Source organism: Panicum virgatum, chromosome 5N (assembly GCF_016808335.1).
Source record: "Panicum virgatum strain AP13 chromosome 5N, P.virgatum_v5, whole genome shotgun sequence".
Classification (NCBI taxonomy): Eukaryota; Viridiplantae; Streptophyta; class Magnoliopsida; order Poales; family Poaceae; genus Panicum; species Panicum virgatum.
Genome location: NC_053149.1, coordinates 39672743 through 39686122, shown reverse-complemented (window position 1 = coordinate 39686122; position 13380 = coordinate 39672743). Strand labels below are relative to the sequence as shown.

Here is a 13380-nt window from a genome sequence, read left to right as displayed (position 1 = left end):
TTTGCGTGAAACTTCAATGCGCGTTATTAATGTCAACCAAATTTGACAAAAGGAGCATCCTGAACGTCAGCGCAACCGTGTTGCTCGAGGCATCTGAATGAGGACCAGCAGCACTTTTTTTTTTTACATTCAGATGGACCGCAAAGAGCCCACCACCCAAAAAAATATTCTATAATTTCAACAACAACGAGACCAAGGACCCCTTGGCGGCAGAAAATTCATGTATGAAGCCAAAAGTGCATGAACATATTGCTCCGGCAGGCAGAGGCCCACTGATGCAGGAAGAACTGGAGAAGGTTTTCATGACTCGTATATGGGCACCGGCAAGAAAGGGAACGGAGCCACGGAAGCATAAGCAACTGGAGGGCGTGATTGCACACGAGAAGGTTTCCTGTCTTCGTGCTTCTGTCTCGCTCTTTGGTCATCCTGCAGATCAGCCCCATAGAGAACTCCATCGAGCTCACTTTTCTCAGTCAGATTGTGCACCTTATGTTCGTTAGGCAGCCGATGTAATAGAAGTCCAGCCATGAAAGCAGGGAGATACAGCAGGCTTCCATAGAACATTCTCCTTGCAGTTTTCGGGCTTGGTTCCAGCACAAACGATAGAGCTCCAATGGTAAGGCCCATTGTTAGTAGTGATGCTTCAAGGCCGAACCACTCAGATGAGAGGCCCCCTGCATTAGTCTCGTATATAAGATCTAAAATTGAAGTAAAAACTAGAAAATTAATATGATTAATACTCACAGTTGTAAGCAAAAAATCCCAAAGGCAGCATGTACAGGCAATTTCTGAGCGATACCCACGCAGTTTTTTTACCAGTAGGGTCAGCAAAAGAAAACATACGGTACCTGCAACAAGCAGACAATTTACATGCATGGAACAAATAGTGACCAGTGTTCTCATCTACAGCAAGAGACTCTTGACAGATAAATCTGCTAGTAATGAACAGAGACAAGTGAATTACCCTCCAGCAAGGTAATCATCACGACATAAGTATGCAAGCGCCATAAAATGGGGTATTTGCCAATAGTACAATGCAGCAGGGAGAATCATAGCATTTAGTGACAATTCAGTAGAAGCTGCTGCCCACCTGTACAGAGGAAGACACAGTAAATGATCACATCTTGTAATGTAGATAGCTCTATTAACACATTCAACAGATAAAATAGGAGCACAATAATATATAACGGCAAAATACTCTACAGCAAGAATTGGCCAATGTTACACACACTAGAAGTTTTCCACAGACCTTCTACAAGATCTAATGTAGAGTGCAAGGCACCTTGGAGGGGTGGATATTGATCACTATTGATCCAAAGAGTTATCAAGATCACAGTTTTGTATACAATATCGAACTTAATGCAGCCATAATATGCAGCTTGCCAAGTAAGAGATAATTGATTCTCAAGAGAGCATATCAAATGCAGCTCTTAATTTCACTCTACCACCGTGCAGCCCAGCCCATAATCCAAGGCTCCAAGCACCCCAAAGAAACTAGTTCAGCTATTAGGGATCATGTCTCATCCAGTTACAAGTTGATTTCAAGTTCAAAATTTAACCGCCTACAGAAAGAACCTTTCCTTGACCAATTACTGTGAATTATACATGCTTCTTAGATGCAGAAAATATGTTCAGTGGCATTAATATAAATAGATATTTTAAACTGCACTTTAGAATACAGCAAACATGTTCAGTACGTAACATACCCCAGAAGTGGTGGAATGGCACCAACAACTGCTCCTACCCATGTATTAACTGGGTGTATTTGCTTCAGTGGAGTATATACAAATGCGTACAGGACAAGATTAGAAGCTGCAAGCCCAGCTGCCAAGCCATTAGCCTGCACAAACCTTGCCAAATTTTGCATGTTTAGTTCAAGTGTCAGCTTTCTATCAACTTATGCAGCTGAGAAATTTCAAAAGAAAGTACACATTTGCATGTATAAAATGCAAAGAGAAAGCAAGAACCTTCCAGGCCAACAAAGCTGTTCCTGCAGCTCCAACACTCGTAGCCCACATGGCAGCATGTGCAGGACTAATTCGACCTGACGGCAGGGGCCGCCGCATTGTCCTTTTCATTTTGGTATCATTTTTTATCTCGAACACCTGAAAGTAGGTGTGAATGATCAGAGAGAATCCTGAGTTGTGTTGGCAGTTAAAGCAACTACAACAAGTTCACTCTCTCCACTCTCCAGACGCTAACAACAATATTAAGCAGAGCTATCCATATGGTGTAGGATACATTAAGAAATCTAATATTTGCTGCACGATCATGAACAAATAAAGCTTTGAATAAATCCTAATGCAATCAATATTGATTTACAATGCTAAAAAGTAAGAAACATGTACCTGGTTGAGGGTATTTGCAGATGCCGCAACCATCATTGTACCAGCGCATGTGCAACAAAGTCCGGCAACATCCACGACATTGCCACTACCAAGCACATAGCCAGCCCCAGAAGTTGCCACAACAAGAGCACTAAATACCATAAAAAATTGGATGGGTTATTAGATACAGAAGTGCAAGGAAAGGAGAAACTTCTACTTCAGTCATCAGCTATAAGTAGTCCCACATGAACAGACTACATTGAATTCAGAATCACAAGATTGTCTGAACCTATTATAAGTGAGGTACTACATTACAACTATGGTTCGTAAGGCATCGCCTAGGGGACGACTAGGTGTCAGGAAGCGCTGGGGTCCAAGGCATCCCTGTTGCCTAGCCAGTATGGTCTATGGCATCCGCCACAGGTGCAAGGCGTCCCCATGTTCTCTGGGTGTCCTGGAGGATGAGGCCGCCGCCATACACGAGTGTCACATGGGAAATCACAGGGCACAGAAGTGAAATTGAGGGGCAGGTGGGGGAAATCGACATGGGGCCACGAAATCAAACGTGACATGCAGTATACCTGGCCAATCGATGGAGGGAGGGAGAAAGAAGCAAAGAAGAGAATAAGAGGGAAGCAGGATGGAACCCAGAACTCACAGTAGTGGATCCTCAATGATCTCGCCCGTCTCCGCCTGTCCATGTACATGACACCCCGCGTCGCCGTCAATCTACGATTGCGACCCGGCACATCTCCGTTCCTCAACCCCGTTTGGCTCTGCCTCTGCTGGTACGCAGTCCCGCGTGGCCCCACTGGCTATGTTGCCCGGATACGCGGATACGGATACCGGTACGCGATACGGGGATACTCCGATACGCCATTTTTCCAAAAACAAGGATACGGGGATACGCCAATATATATATAAAATAAAAATAAATAAAAGTTTCAGGAACTAGAATGTGAGAAAATAGAAGTTCCAGGGACTATAATGCGTCATAAACTCATATATTCATATGTTCTATAATTATTAGAAAAGGGAAGGGGCAAAGGAAAAAAGAATCAACCTTCCCTTACCTGTTCGTCTGTTCCACAAATGGATGCCGGTCGTCTTCTTTCTCAACCTCCGGCACACACTCTCTCTCTCTTTCTCTGTGTAGCGGCCAACTCTGGCGGCCGCGGCTCCTCTCCCTCTCTGGAGGCTGCAGCTCATCCTCTCCCTCTCTAGCGGCTGCGCGGGCCGCGCGAGCCGTGCGAGGCTGCTGCGGGCCTGCGGCTGCGCGAGTGGGGATGAGAGGGTGGCACAGCTGAATGGAGGACCTTTATACGAAGCGATTGAGTGGTGTTGTTAGGGTTTGAAGGTATCGGACAGGTATCCACAGGTATCCCATGAGTATCCGATTTATTTTTATTATTTGAAAATACCTAAATAGTCCGATACTTACGGGATACGTATCTAGGAGTATCCGTGGAGTATGGGTATCCGATACGGTATCCGATACCGGTACGTGAGTTTTGCGAAGTATCCGCGTATCATAGCCCACTGGTCCACGACATGCGACACATGCCTCTAGTCTTCAGTCTCCAACAACATTTGTGTCATCCCCGTTCCCTCTGCTCTGCCTAGGTAACTATTCGCCTATTCATCTCCCGGTCTTGTGTTTGGATCAGCCAATTACGGAATTACCTCTGCTATGTGCCATCTTCCCTCTCGTCTCCTGCTTTCTCTGCTCTACTCTTCTTCTTGTGCTTGGCTGTGCCCTGCTTAGCAATTATAAATCATGTGCTCTTGTTCTTTGCACACCGGAGCCAACAAGGCCACAATGGAGAGAGCAGCTTTCTGTGGCAGGCGAGTATGACCCCAAGATTGATCCAAAACGAAGACCAGCAAACTCGAAAGATCCAGGCAAGGAGTGTGGCTATTTGGAAGACCCAATGGAGCAAGATAAGGTGGCATGTAAGCTGTGCAACAAGATAAGGTGGCATGTAAGCTGTGCAACAAGAGGATTGCAGGATGAACTAAAAGGTTTAAGAAACATCTAACTGGTGGAAATGGAGATGTGCTTCTATGTTCAATGGTTGGCACTGAGGTAAGGAAAAAGATGGTAGAATACATGGATGCCAACAATAATGCTGAGGATGGAGAGCAAGATGAAGATGAAAATGAGTTTGATGATTGATATTGAGAACTGAGAGTTGAGAGATTTTAGAATTATACATCTGCTTTTGGCTTATGCAATACTCATGCATGTGCTACTAAATTCCGCTGTCATAGTATATTTATGATATGCCTATGGTGTCGGCTAGGCATTGTGAGTGTGCGGGTCGCCACATGTCACCTGAACACCTTAAGGACCATGACTACATACAGATACACTATGTACAGATATTAAGTGAACCAACAATTCTTTCACAAGAAAAAAGGTGGTAAACTGAAAATTTTGATACCCAATTCATAGCAAGTTGAAATTGAAAATCCCATTGTATGACAATGTCCAAAGGACTTAAATGTCCAAAGAAATGGCAAATCCTCAAAGTTTCCAGGAAAAAATTATGAATGACCATATTTCTTAGCAAAATGCCAAAATGAGGCTAGTTATGCATAAAGGTCTAGACAGAACATGGACTATCACAGTTGTGCTTTCATTGAGTTTTGATTTGCAGTCCCAATCCAACTTATATAATCAAACATGATAGGTGATAGTAACAATGCGCATGGAAAAAGAGCGCAGGGCTGAACATAGAGGTTAGCAAGTTCTGTGCCATGGATTACAATTGCCATTCATGTTCATATGTTGATTAAAAAAGGGGATCTAAACCACAATTGTGATATATAGCCAAAACAGAGAAACTGAACAAATGGAACCGGAATGGTGGAGCAAATTTCTTTGGTTACAAAAAACTTTTCTTCAGGGGAATCGAAAACATATTGCCTGCCTGTCTACCAAATATCTCAATTAGAAAACGACATTCAATTTTTTGACCACTTTAAGAATGCCAGTTTTGTACAATCCTAAAGTTAACAGGAGATGTTTCTATTATAGAGGACAGGCAGACAGTTTTTTCCCCTAGAGAAACGACCTTTTTACTGATAACTATGGTAGATTATTCTGGTTTCATGTGCTGAGCTAGCTAGTTCAAAACATGGACAACGACAAGTCTGCTGCGATTGAATTTTGAACCACTGTCTCAATCCCATTTATACACTCTAACCAGAGAAGAGTGTCTAATGTTCTAAAATTCGTGGCCAGATCCAGAGAAACAACATTACAGAAGGTTTCATTATTCATTTCAAGATTCAAACATAGCAGAGGCAGAGGTTAGGTAGTGCAATCTGCATGCTAATAGGCAGAAATTACATTTGGCATCATGCTCACGTACAATTAAAAATGAAAGGAATGTCCACCACAAAAGTAAGAAGTGTCTTTTTTCCTGAAGTTCGGCATACTTAGAATACATTAAAGCCTGATGTGCTTCGAGAAAAGGCATCACAATGGTTAAGTTTGAATCCCCAGCATCACCGACAGGCCGCAGCAGAATTCTCACTTAGAAACCAGTATGTGTAAACTTAATGTATGGATTCTACATGGCATATTCATGAATACATATAAGGTTTTGCTCAATTGTATATAAACAAAAACTGTGCAAGACATGTCAAACATCAATGTTAATACAAAAAAAAGTGCATATAAAATTCAAAGTTCTACATTTTCTTAGAATCCAACATAAGTACAAAAGCATATACCCTTAATCTAACATGATTGGATTTGAAGCACCAAGGTAACATTCACAAGGAACAAAACGAAAGTCACATTGCCGAACTTGTGGTCCTTAATCTTCTACAATTGCATAGGGCATCGGACCAGGTCTGCTCAACAAAAGGAGTTGTGTAACTGGTTATACAACCAAATTGCATCGACGGCAACAAAACCTATTTATGGCACCACTATGCTCAGTGACAACTCTGGTTACATGAAACCAAGGCGTGTTTTCTCAATTTATTTCGGATGCTATTCCAAGAAACATTGCAATAGATCCATGGGGAACAGGAAAAGCAAATCGCGCACCTGAGGCGAGCTTTGGAGAGCTCCCAGTAGCACCTCCCGTAGTGATATAGCGCGTTGGAAAAGGATCCGGCCTGATGGGAGACGGATACGGCCGCCGCCGCTGCTTCTTCAACGACGTTGTTCGCTGCTGCGGCGGCGGAGGGTGCGGAGGAGGAGGCACGCGCCGAGGCGATAGGAGCGAGCGACGTGGCCGGGTGGTGGATGGGGTCGGGGATGAGGCGCGAGCGAAGAGCCCTTGCGGCGGCGGCGGCGGTGGCGCCGCCCCTCCACATGGCGGCCGCGGCGGCGGCGCAGGCGGCGACGACGATGCCCGGTTGCCGGTGGGAAGGGGAGATACGGCGTGAGTCCAGGTCGTTGATGGGTGAGCTGGGGAGAGAGGCCAGGAGTGAATGGTCATATGAGATGGGCCGGGCCCAACTTCACCTCACCCAGGTAGCGCATTAATTAGGCCCTTCACGTGTTTCACTTCGTCAATTTGCGGCTGATAGGCGGGGCGGCCTCTTTCTATTTGGAAAAATCTAAACGACCTGTCGCGCGCGACTATTGAGCCCAGCAGGCCGCGGGCCTTTTTCCCATGGTTATCCTAGTGCTACATGGAAACGTTGTTGACTTGTTAGGTGACGGATCATGGTCTGTGCACGTGGTCCACTCCTCCACGCCCCCTGCCTCCCTTGCATGGTTTTTCATTGAATAGTATTGACCCATAAAAATATTTTTTTCATATTATTCCTGTTTCGAGAACCGATTACACTATTGTGTTCTACGCAAAATGATGAACAAAATTAGACCTCATTTGCATATATTTTAATGATGTTTGTAAACTGGTAGTAACTTATATGATGGTTTGCTCTCTTTTTATAGCAATTTATATGTATAACGGCTTACTATAGTAACAACTTGTGTGCATAATAATTTTTGTATTGTGACAACTTCTTGTATAAGTAAATGATAGATTTTGTTTTTTTATAACTTTTATCTTATATATGTTTGGCAACTTATATGTATAATAGGTTCTGATAATGTATTAAATTTATGTGTATGACAATTTACTCTTTTTTTTACTAGTTAGTGTATGACATCTTGTGTTTGCGACAACTTATACGTATATGATATATTCTATTTTTTATGACAACTTATGCTTATAACAGATTATACTATTGTGGCAACTTTGTTTTTAAGCTAACTTATAAATATTTTGTCGCAACCTGTATCTTACATGTGTGTCAATTTATATACGTATATTATAGTAACTTCTTCAATAATATCAAACTCAAATTTACATATAAGTTACTACTAGTTTAAAATATTTTTAAAATATATGCAAGTGGGGTCTAGTTTTGTTCGTCTCATCACGTAGAACATAACGGTGCAATCGGTATTCAAAACTGAAACCATACCAAAGAGATAAAATATTTTTTTCTAACAAATTGTATGTTAAAAGCCACACATACATACTGTATGTGGGTTGGAGAGAGAGAGTAAGCAACGTACGTTTGGAAAGATAAGGGAGGGGATGTGCAGGCAGGTGGTTCCACACGAAAAGGAGCAGAGTTGAACGGGGTCGCGCGCTCCACTCTAGCGCGACGGATCGCGCGATAACGGGGTCCTTTCTATTTATCGTTTCGTTTCTTCGTATGTTTTGTCGTTTTGATAATACCCGTGCTAACGCTACTGAGATATTTGTTAATGCAAATCAAATAACAAAAAGGCGATGTAGGTAAGCAACCAACCAATAAGATGGATTTCTTATTCATGCAAAAAAAAGCAATAAAAAAGGTAATTATATTGTTAATTACATATCCACGTGCATTAACTAACATCTCAACTTTTGTATCTTTTGAATCCATCTGATTACTGATGCACTTGGGAAATTCAAGTATAACCTTACCACACAGCCTTCAACCTTTCAAGCAGTGTTGTTAGCATCCCCTTCCCCTTCCTTCAATTCAAAACATTTTAAACACGTAATACATTTTATAAACATTGGAACGGCGTCATGTAAACATTATAGACTCAAAAATATTACATGATGGTTGGCAAGTAGCCGTGTACAAGAACAAACTACTTAAGCGCTACCCATACCGGCAATGCTGGAGGGTGAAGCAGGGAGCTTCCCTGACGAGGGACAACCAGCACGAGCAATCGTGTCGTGGTCCATCCTCTAACCGTCGGGTGGCCACACAATGCCCCGAAGCATGGATTTGGAGAAGAAGCACGCGCGGTGACAAGACGACGGCGCGTGCGGCCATGGTTGTGGAGGTAGCAACGAAGCTGCGTTGGGCGACGAGGTCACCATAGGCATCACAGCACTGACCCAGACCCGCGGTGACGCAGGAACTGACAGCAACCGCTGCCTCATATCCTATGAGCGCTTCGACGCGCTTAGAAGAACCATCATACCACAACAACGCCCAAATGTGGGACGTCGGGTACGGGACCGACTGTGGCACCACCACCACCTAAGGGGTTCATACCCCTCCTTCTCATCTCCCACTGCTCGTGATCAATCCTCTAACAGCAATTAGCAAGGGACCGGCGGACGGTCCGAGCTGAGCGAGCTCAAAATCTTAGAGGACTAAAATAATCAGATGCCATGGATAAGAGGGGGAAAGGGTGACTTGAAGCGAACCGAGAAGCCCGGCACCCTTATTTATAGCCATGCGAACAGGCCGCGCGGCGAGGCTGGGGCGAGCACAGTGCGCCGCTCAGGCGTCAATGCTTTCACCTGCCCTCCACCGCCACGCTTGTCCAATGGGGCGGTATGGGGCATTGTGAGATATGACGCGGCGAGATGGGCAGCAAACGAGCCTTGAACACACCGCGTACGGTGCACCGTGGCCGAGACGGGTGCAACTCCTGCCAGTCGGGAATCCGCACTGCGTCGGCCCTCGTCAGCAGAATCCTACTCGAGTGCCCTTGGCCGCGATAAGTCTGGATGGGGTGCAGAGCGCCTGATGGAGGGTCAGGCACAAGGTGGACCTTTGAAAACATGCCTCTGACTGTTACAGAATAGTCCAAATAATACCAATCAAATGCACTAATCCACCATTTAAGTTTAATCCTTAGTTATTGCACTCAACCAGTACACCCAGACTGTCTACTGTAACCAGGATCGATTATACGGGAATTCTCGCCAAAAGACGAGCACAGGTGATTACAAGCAAAAGCAAAGTTCAAAATAATTTACAACCAGAGTTTAACACAAGCTTCAGAAATAATTTAAAACAAAAGTTTTATAATCCAGGGTTTACAATCCAAATCTCATAGTTCAACACAGCGGAAGTAAAACAGAGTTTGAAATAGAGACACAAAATACAATACGATAACTGCCATCGACAACAAAAAACGAGCTTCACATCTTGCCCACTGATGTGAGGTCAATCTGCCCGTACTTCGCGGAGAAGACGGGACCCACTCGACAGTCCAACCCGGAGGAAGAGGCTGACCCACCCAAGACGCGCAAATCTCCTCGAAGTCTTCCGGAACACAGCCTGCTGAAAGGCCCTAGTTTGGTTTTGGTAATTGAGTGACAACTTAGGTGGACTAATAAGTGTTTATGTTGAGATACACAGGAGATTAGTCCACACAAAGACACTAGTATGAGCAACGTGTGCCATGGAGGAGAAATGGCTAAAGGTTGATGCTATGCTCATATAGTGTGATCGAGGAGCTCATTGCATATGAGACATGACATGGAGTTATGTGACCAAAGTGGAGAAGATCAAGACAATGCTTGGCTTGATTGACCGGTTGCAATGGAGAAGGGCAAGTCAAGGCTTTGAAGCGAGGGACCGCGAGGCGGTGAAGTTTGGGCAAGATTTGGCGCCGATGGACCAAGGCAACGGTGAAGAGCGAGCAAGGTCAAGATCGATGGACCAAAGAGGTCATGTAATGATATGGAATGGATCATATCATTCAAGGAAGATCAAGCCAAGTGTTGACTCATGAAGATGATCAAAAGGCTTGATGGAGTTTGGTGCTTGTGTGGCATCAACATTTGGAAAGATGAAATGGAATGCGCAAGGCAAAGGTATGACTTGTAGGGCATTTCATTTCACCGGTCAAAGGTTGTGTAGAGAAGTGCATGACCGGATTTAGGATAGATGGCCGTACTATCAAGAGGGGCAAACTTGTTTGCATATCGGTCATCTAGTGCCACTTGAGCGATCTAACATTGCGATGTTGCTAGGATCGAGTGGCGTGGTGAGATCAAGTGAAAATCCTTTGAAAATGATTGTGAAATGCTAACACACATGCACATGGTGTTGTTCACGTGGTGGTGTTGGCACATTTGCAAAGGAGAAAGAGTTGGAGTTGATGTTGATCAACTTTGGGAAGTAAGAAAGGTTTTTCGGTGTTCTCCGGAAATTAGGTGGCTCTTGGAGTGGAATACTGCTTTGATCCATTGTGTTTTGGATCAAGTATTCAGTTGGGTTGTGTAGCCCTCTGAATTAGCTTTCCATAGAGTCCAAGTTCACCTAATTTGGACATCGGAGCTAAGAGTTATGGCCGTTTTACCGAGGTACATTTCTGCTGGAAATAGACCTGCGGACGGTCCGCTAGACCTGCGGACGGTCCGCCCTTGAGTGGCGGACGGTCCACCGTTATCTCGGTTGAGCTCAAACAGAACCGTTTTTGGCTCTGTGGGTGGTCCAAAATGACCTGCGGACCGTCCAGTCCATGGGGGCGGACGGTCCGCCTTTAAAAGCTGAAACGGGCGCAGAAACTTGGTTGTTCTGTCTTGGGTGCCCAAAATGACCTGCGGACCGTCCGGTCCTTGGGGGCGGACGGTCCGCCTCCTACTGAAATTTCTGGGACAGAAACACTGCGGTTTCTGTGTGTGCTCACGTTTTGAACTGCGGACAGTCCGCCCCTGGGGAGCGGACAGTCCGCCGGTAACTTCCAGATTTAGTCAGAGACGTTTGCAAATCGGTTGGTTCGAAGTTTTGAACCGCGGACAGTCCGCCCCAGGGGCGCGGACAGTCCGCCCGGGGCTCTAACGGTCGACTCTGACACATAATCATTGCAGTTCTAGCCGTTGGTTTTAAATGGCGGACGGTCCGGTTTTTGTGAGGCGGACAGTCCGCGAAAACTCAGTTTTCACGGGATTTGAGTGTAACGGCTAGTTTGGGGCCTCCCTCTATAAATAGAGGGTGTGGCCGGCCATTTATGAGTGCTGAGCACCTTGGGGACTTGGTGTCCATGTGTGAGAGTGCTTGAGAGCCCTCTACTCACTCTAACTTGATAGTAATCATTCGATCGAGTGAGAGAGCGATTCTAGTGCGATTGCTTTGAGAGATTGCATCGAGTGGCACTAGGTGATCGTGTTGCAAGCCGGTGTGCTTGTTACTCTTGGAGGTTGCCACCTCCTAGACGGCTTGGTGGCAAGAGACTCCGTTGAAGCCCGCAAGAAGTTTGTGCGGTGCTCCGGAGAAGAGATTGTGAGGGGTATTGTGCTCACCCCGCGGGAGCCGCGAAGAGCAACTCTAGTTGAGCGAGACGTGAAGAGCAACAAGTGGTCCGGCCGGATCATGTGCTAGAGCTCGGTGTGAGCACTCCACGTGGGAGAGTGTGACTTGAGAGTCACCACTAGCAAGAGGATCGGCGGCAACCTTGGAGCTTGTCTCAACGGGGATTAGCTTGGTGGCAACCAAGTGAACCTCGGGATAAAAATCTCCGTGTCAACTTTGTCTACTCTTCTCGGTGGTTTGCATTCTCCAAATCACAAGCATTGTATTTACATTCTTCTATATCTTGTGCTTGTGTAGTTGCTCTCTAGTGATTAGTTAGCTTGTGTAGCTTGCTAATCATCTTCTTGCTTGTGTAACTAGAAGTAGAGATCCTAGTGTATCTAGTTAGCTTGTGTAGCTTAATTAGTTGCTCTTGCTTAGATTGTGTAACTAAGCAAGTTGAGCTCTTGGATTTGGATTGTGTATCCTTGTCCTTGAGCATCTAGTGAGCTTAGGTTGGCTTTGTGCTTTTGCTCATTAGAATTGTGTAGGAGCTCCCCCGGTTTGTGTAGTACTAGTGCTTAGGCTTGTGTGACTTGGCTTTAGAATTTTTAAGAGAGCTCTTACTAGCTTGGCACTCCATTTGCTTTGTGTAGGATCTTTTTGGAGGTGCCTTAAAGTTATAGTTAGAGGGGTGTAGTCTTGGCTAAGCGAATAGTTTCAATTCCGCATAAGTTTCGGTTAGCCGACGCAATTAGTTTTAGAAAGGACTATTCACCCCCCCTCTAGTCCGCCATCTCGACCCTACACCTGCTCAGAAGGGGGTACAACCAAACCCTGAGTACTCTAATACTCAGCAAGACTTACCCGTCTATGGGTATACTTAGCCCATTACCTAGACATGCAAAACTCTTTGGCTCTGGAGTTGTTTTGCGGAAAAGCTACCGATACTGAGTCCTTACTTTCAATATTTTAGCACCAATTGATTCGACAGCTACAAACTAGGTTCGCCTATTTCTCTAGAGCATACATAGTTGATCATATTACCTTTTAGTAACATACAACTCAACATTTCCATTTCAGTCTCATTCCACTTCTTTACTATGATGTGATAGAGAGATCAAAGTTCTCATATCCGCGAGTCACGGCGAATTGATCTGATTTAACCTTGCAAGGGGGACTTAACTCACACACCAAGTGCGACCCCGACGAGTCACACCGAGCAACTGTTCCCATGATTACCTTGAAGCCTGAGTCAAGCCCGCAAACACCCGGATGATGAGCCCCACACAGCGAACACCCGGTGAACCCGTGGACGACTACACCTCCATCATCCCTACCCAGCACCACAGGTCGAGAATCAGAGTTCGACGCAATTTAGGTGATTAGCTTATCGGTTTCGACTACCTCCTACTCCCGGCATGTGGTTAGTACTGTTCAATCCTCGATCAATAGTGCCAACAACGGTACGGTCCTCAATCGACACAGGTGGAGTCTCAGTTTTTCCTTTATTCCATAGTCATGTCCAACTTTCCTCCAC

At 45.1% G+C, this 13380-nt stretch overlaps 1 protein-coding gene across 1 annotated transcript; it reads right to left on the bottom strand.

Annotated features, from left to right (window-relative positions):
* On the bottom strand, window positions 1-6752 carry LOC120673680 (protoheme IX farnesyltransferase, mitochondrial-like). The gene is made up of 7 exons (XM_039954642.1): window positions 6391-6752; window positions 2349-2478; window positions 1968-2105; window positions 1707-1840; window positions 965-1090; window positions 745-848; window positions 1-674 (listed from the first exon to the last, which is right to left on the bottom strand). The coding sequence occupies exons 1-7, from the start codon at window positions 6660-6662 to the stop codon at window positions 301-303; spliced, it is 1278 nt and encodes a 425-aa protein (XP_039810576.1). The 5' UTR covers window positions 6663-6752; the 3' UTR covers window positions 1-300.
* Between the last annotated feature and the right edge of the window lie 6628 nt (window positions 6753-13380).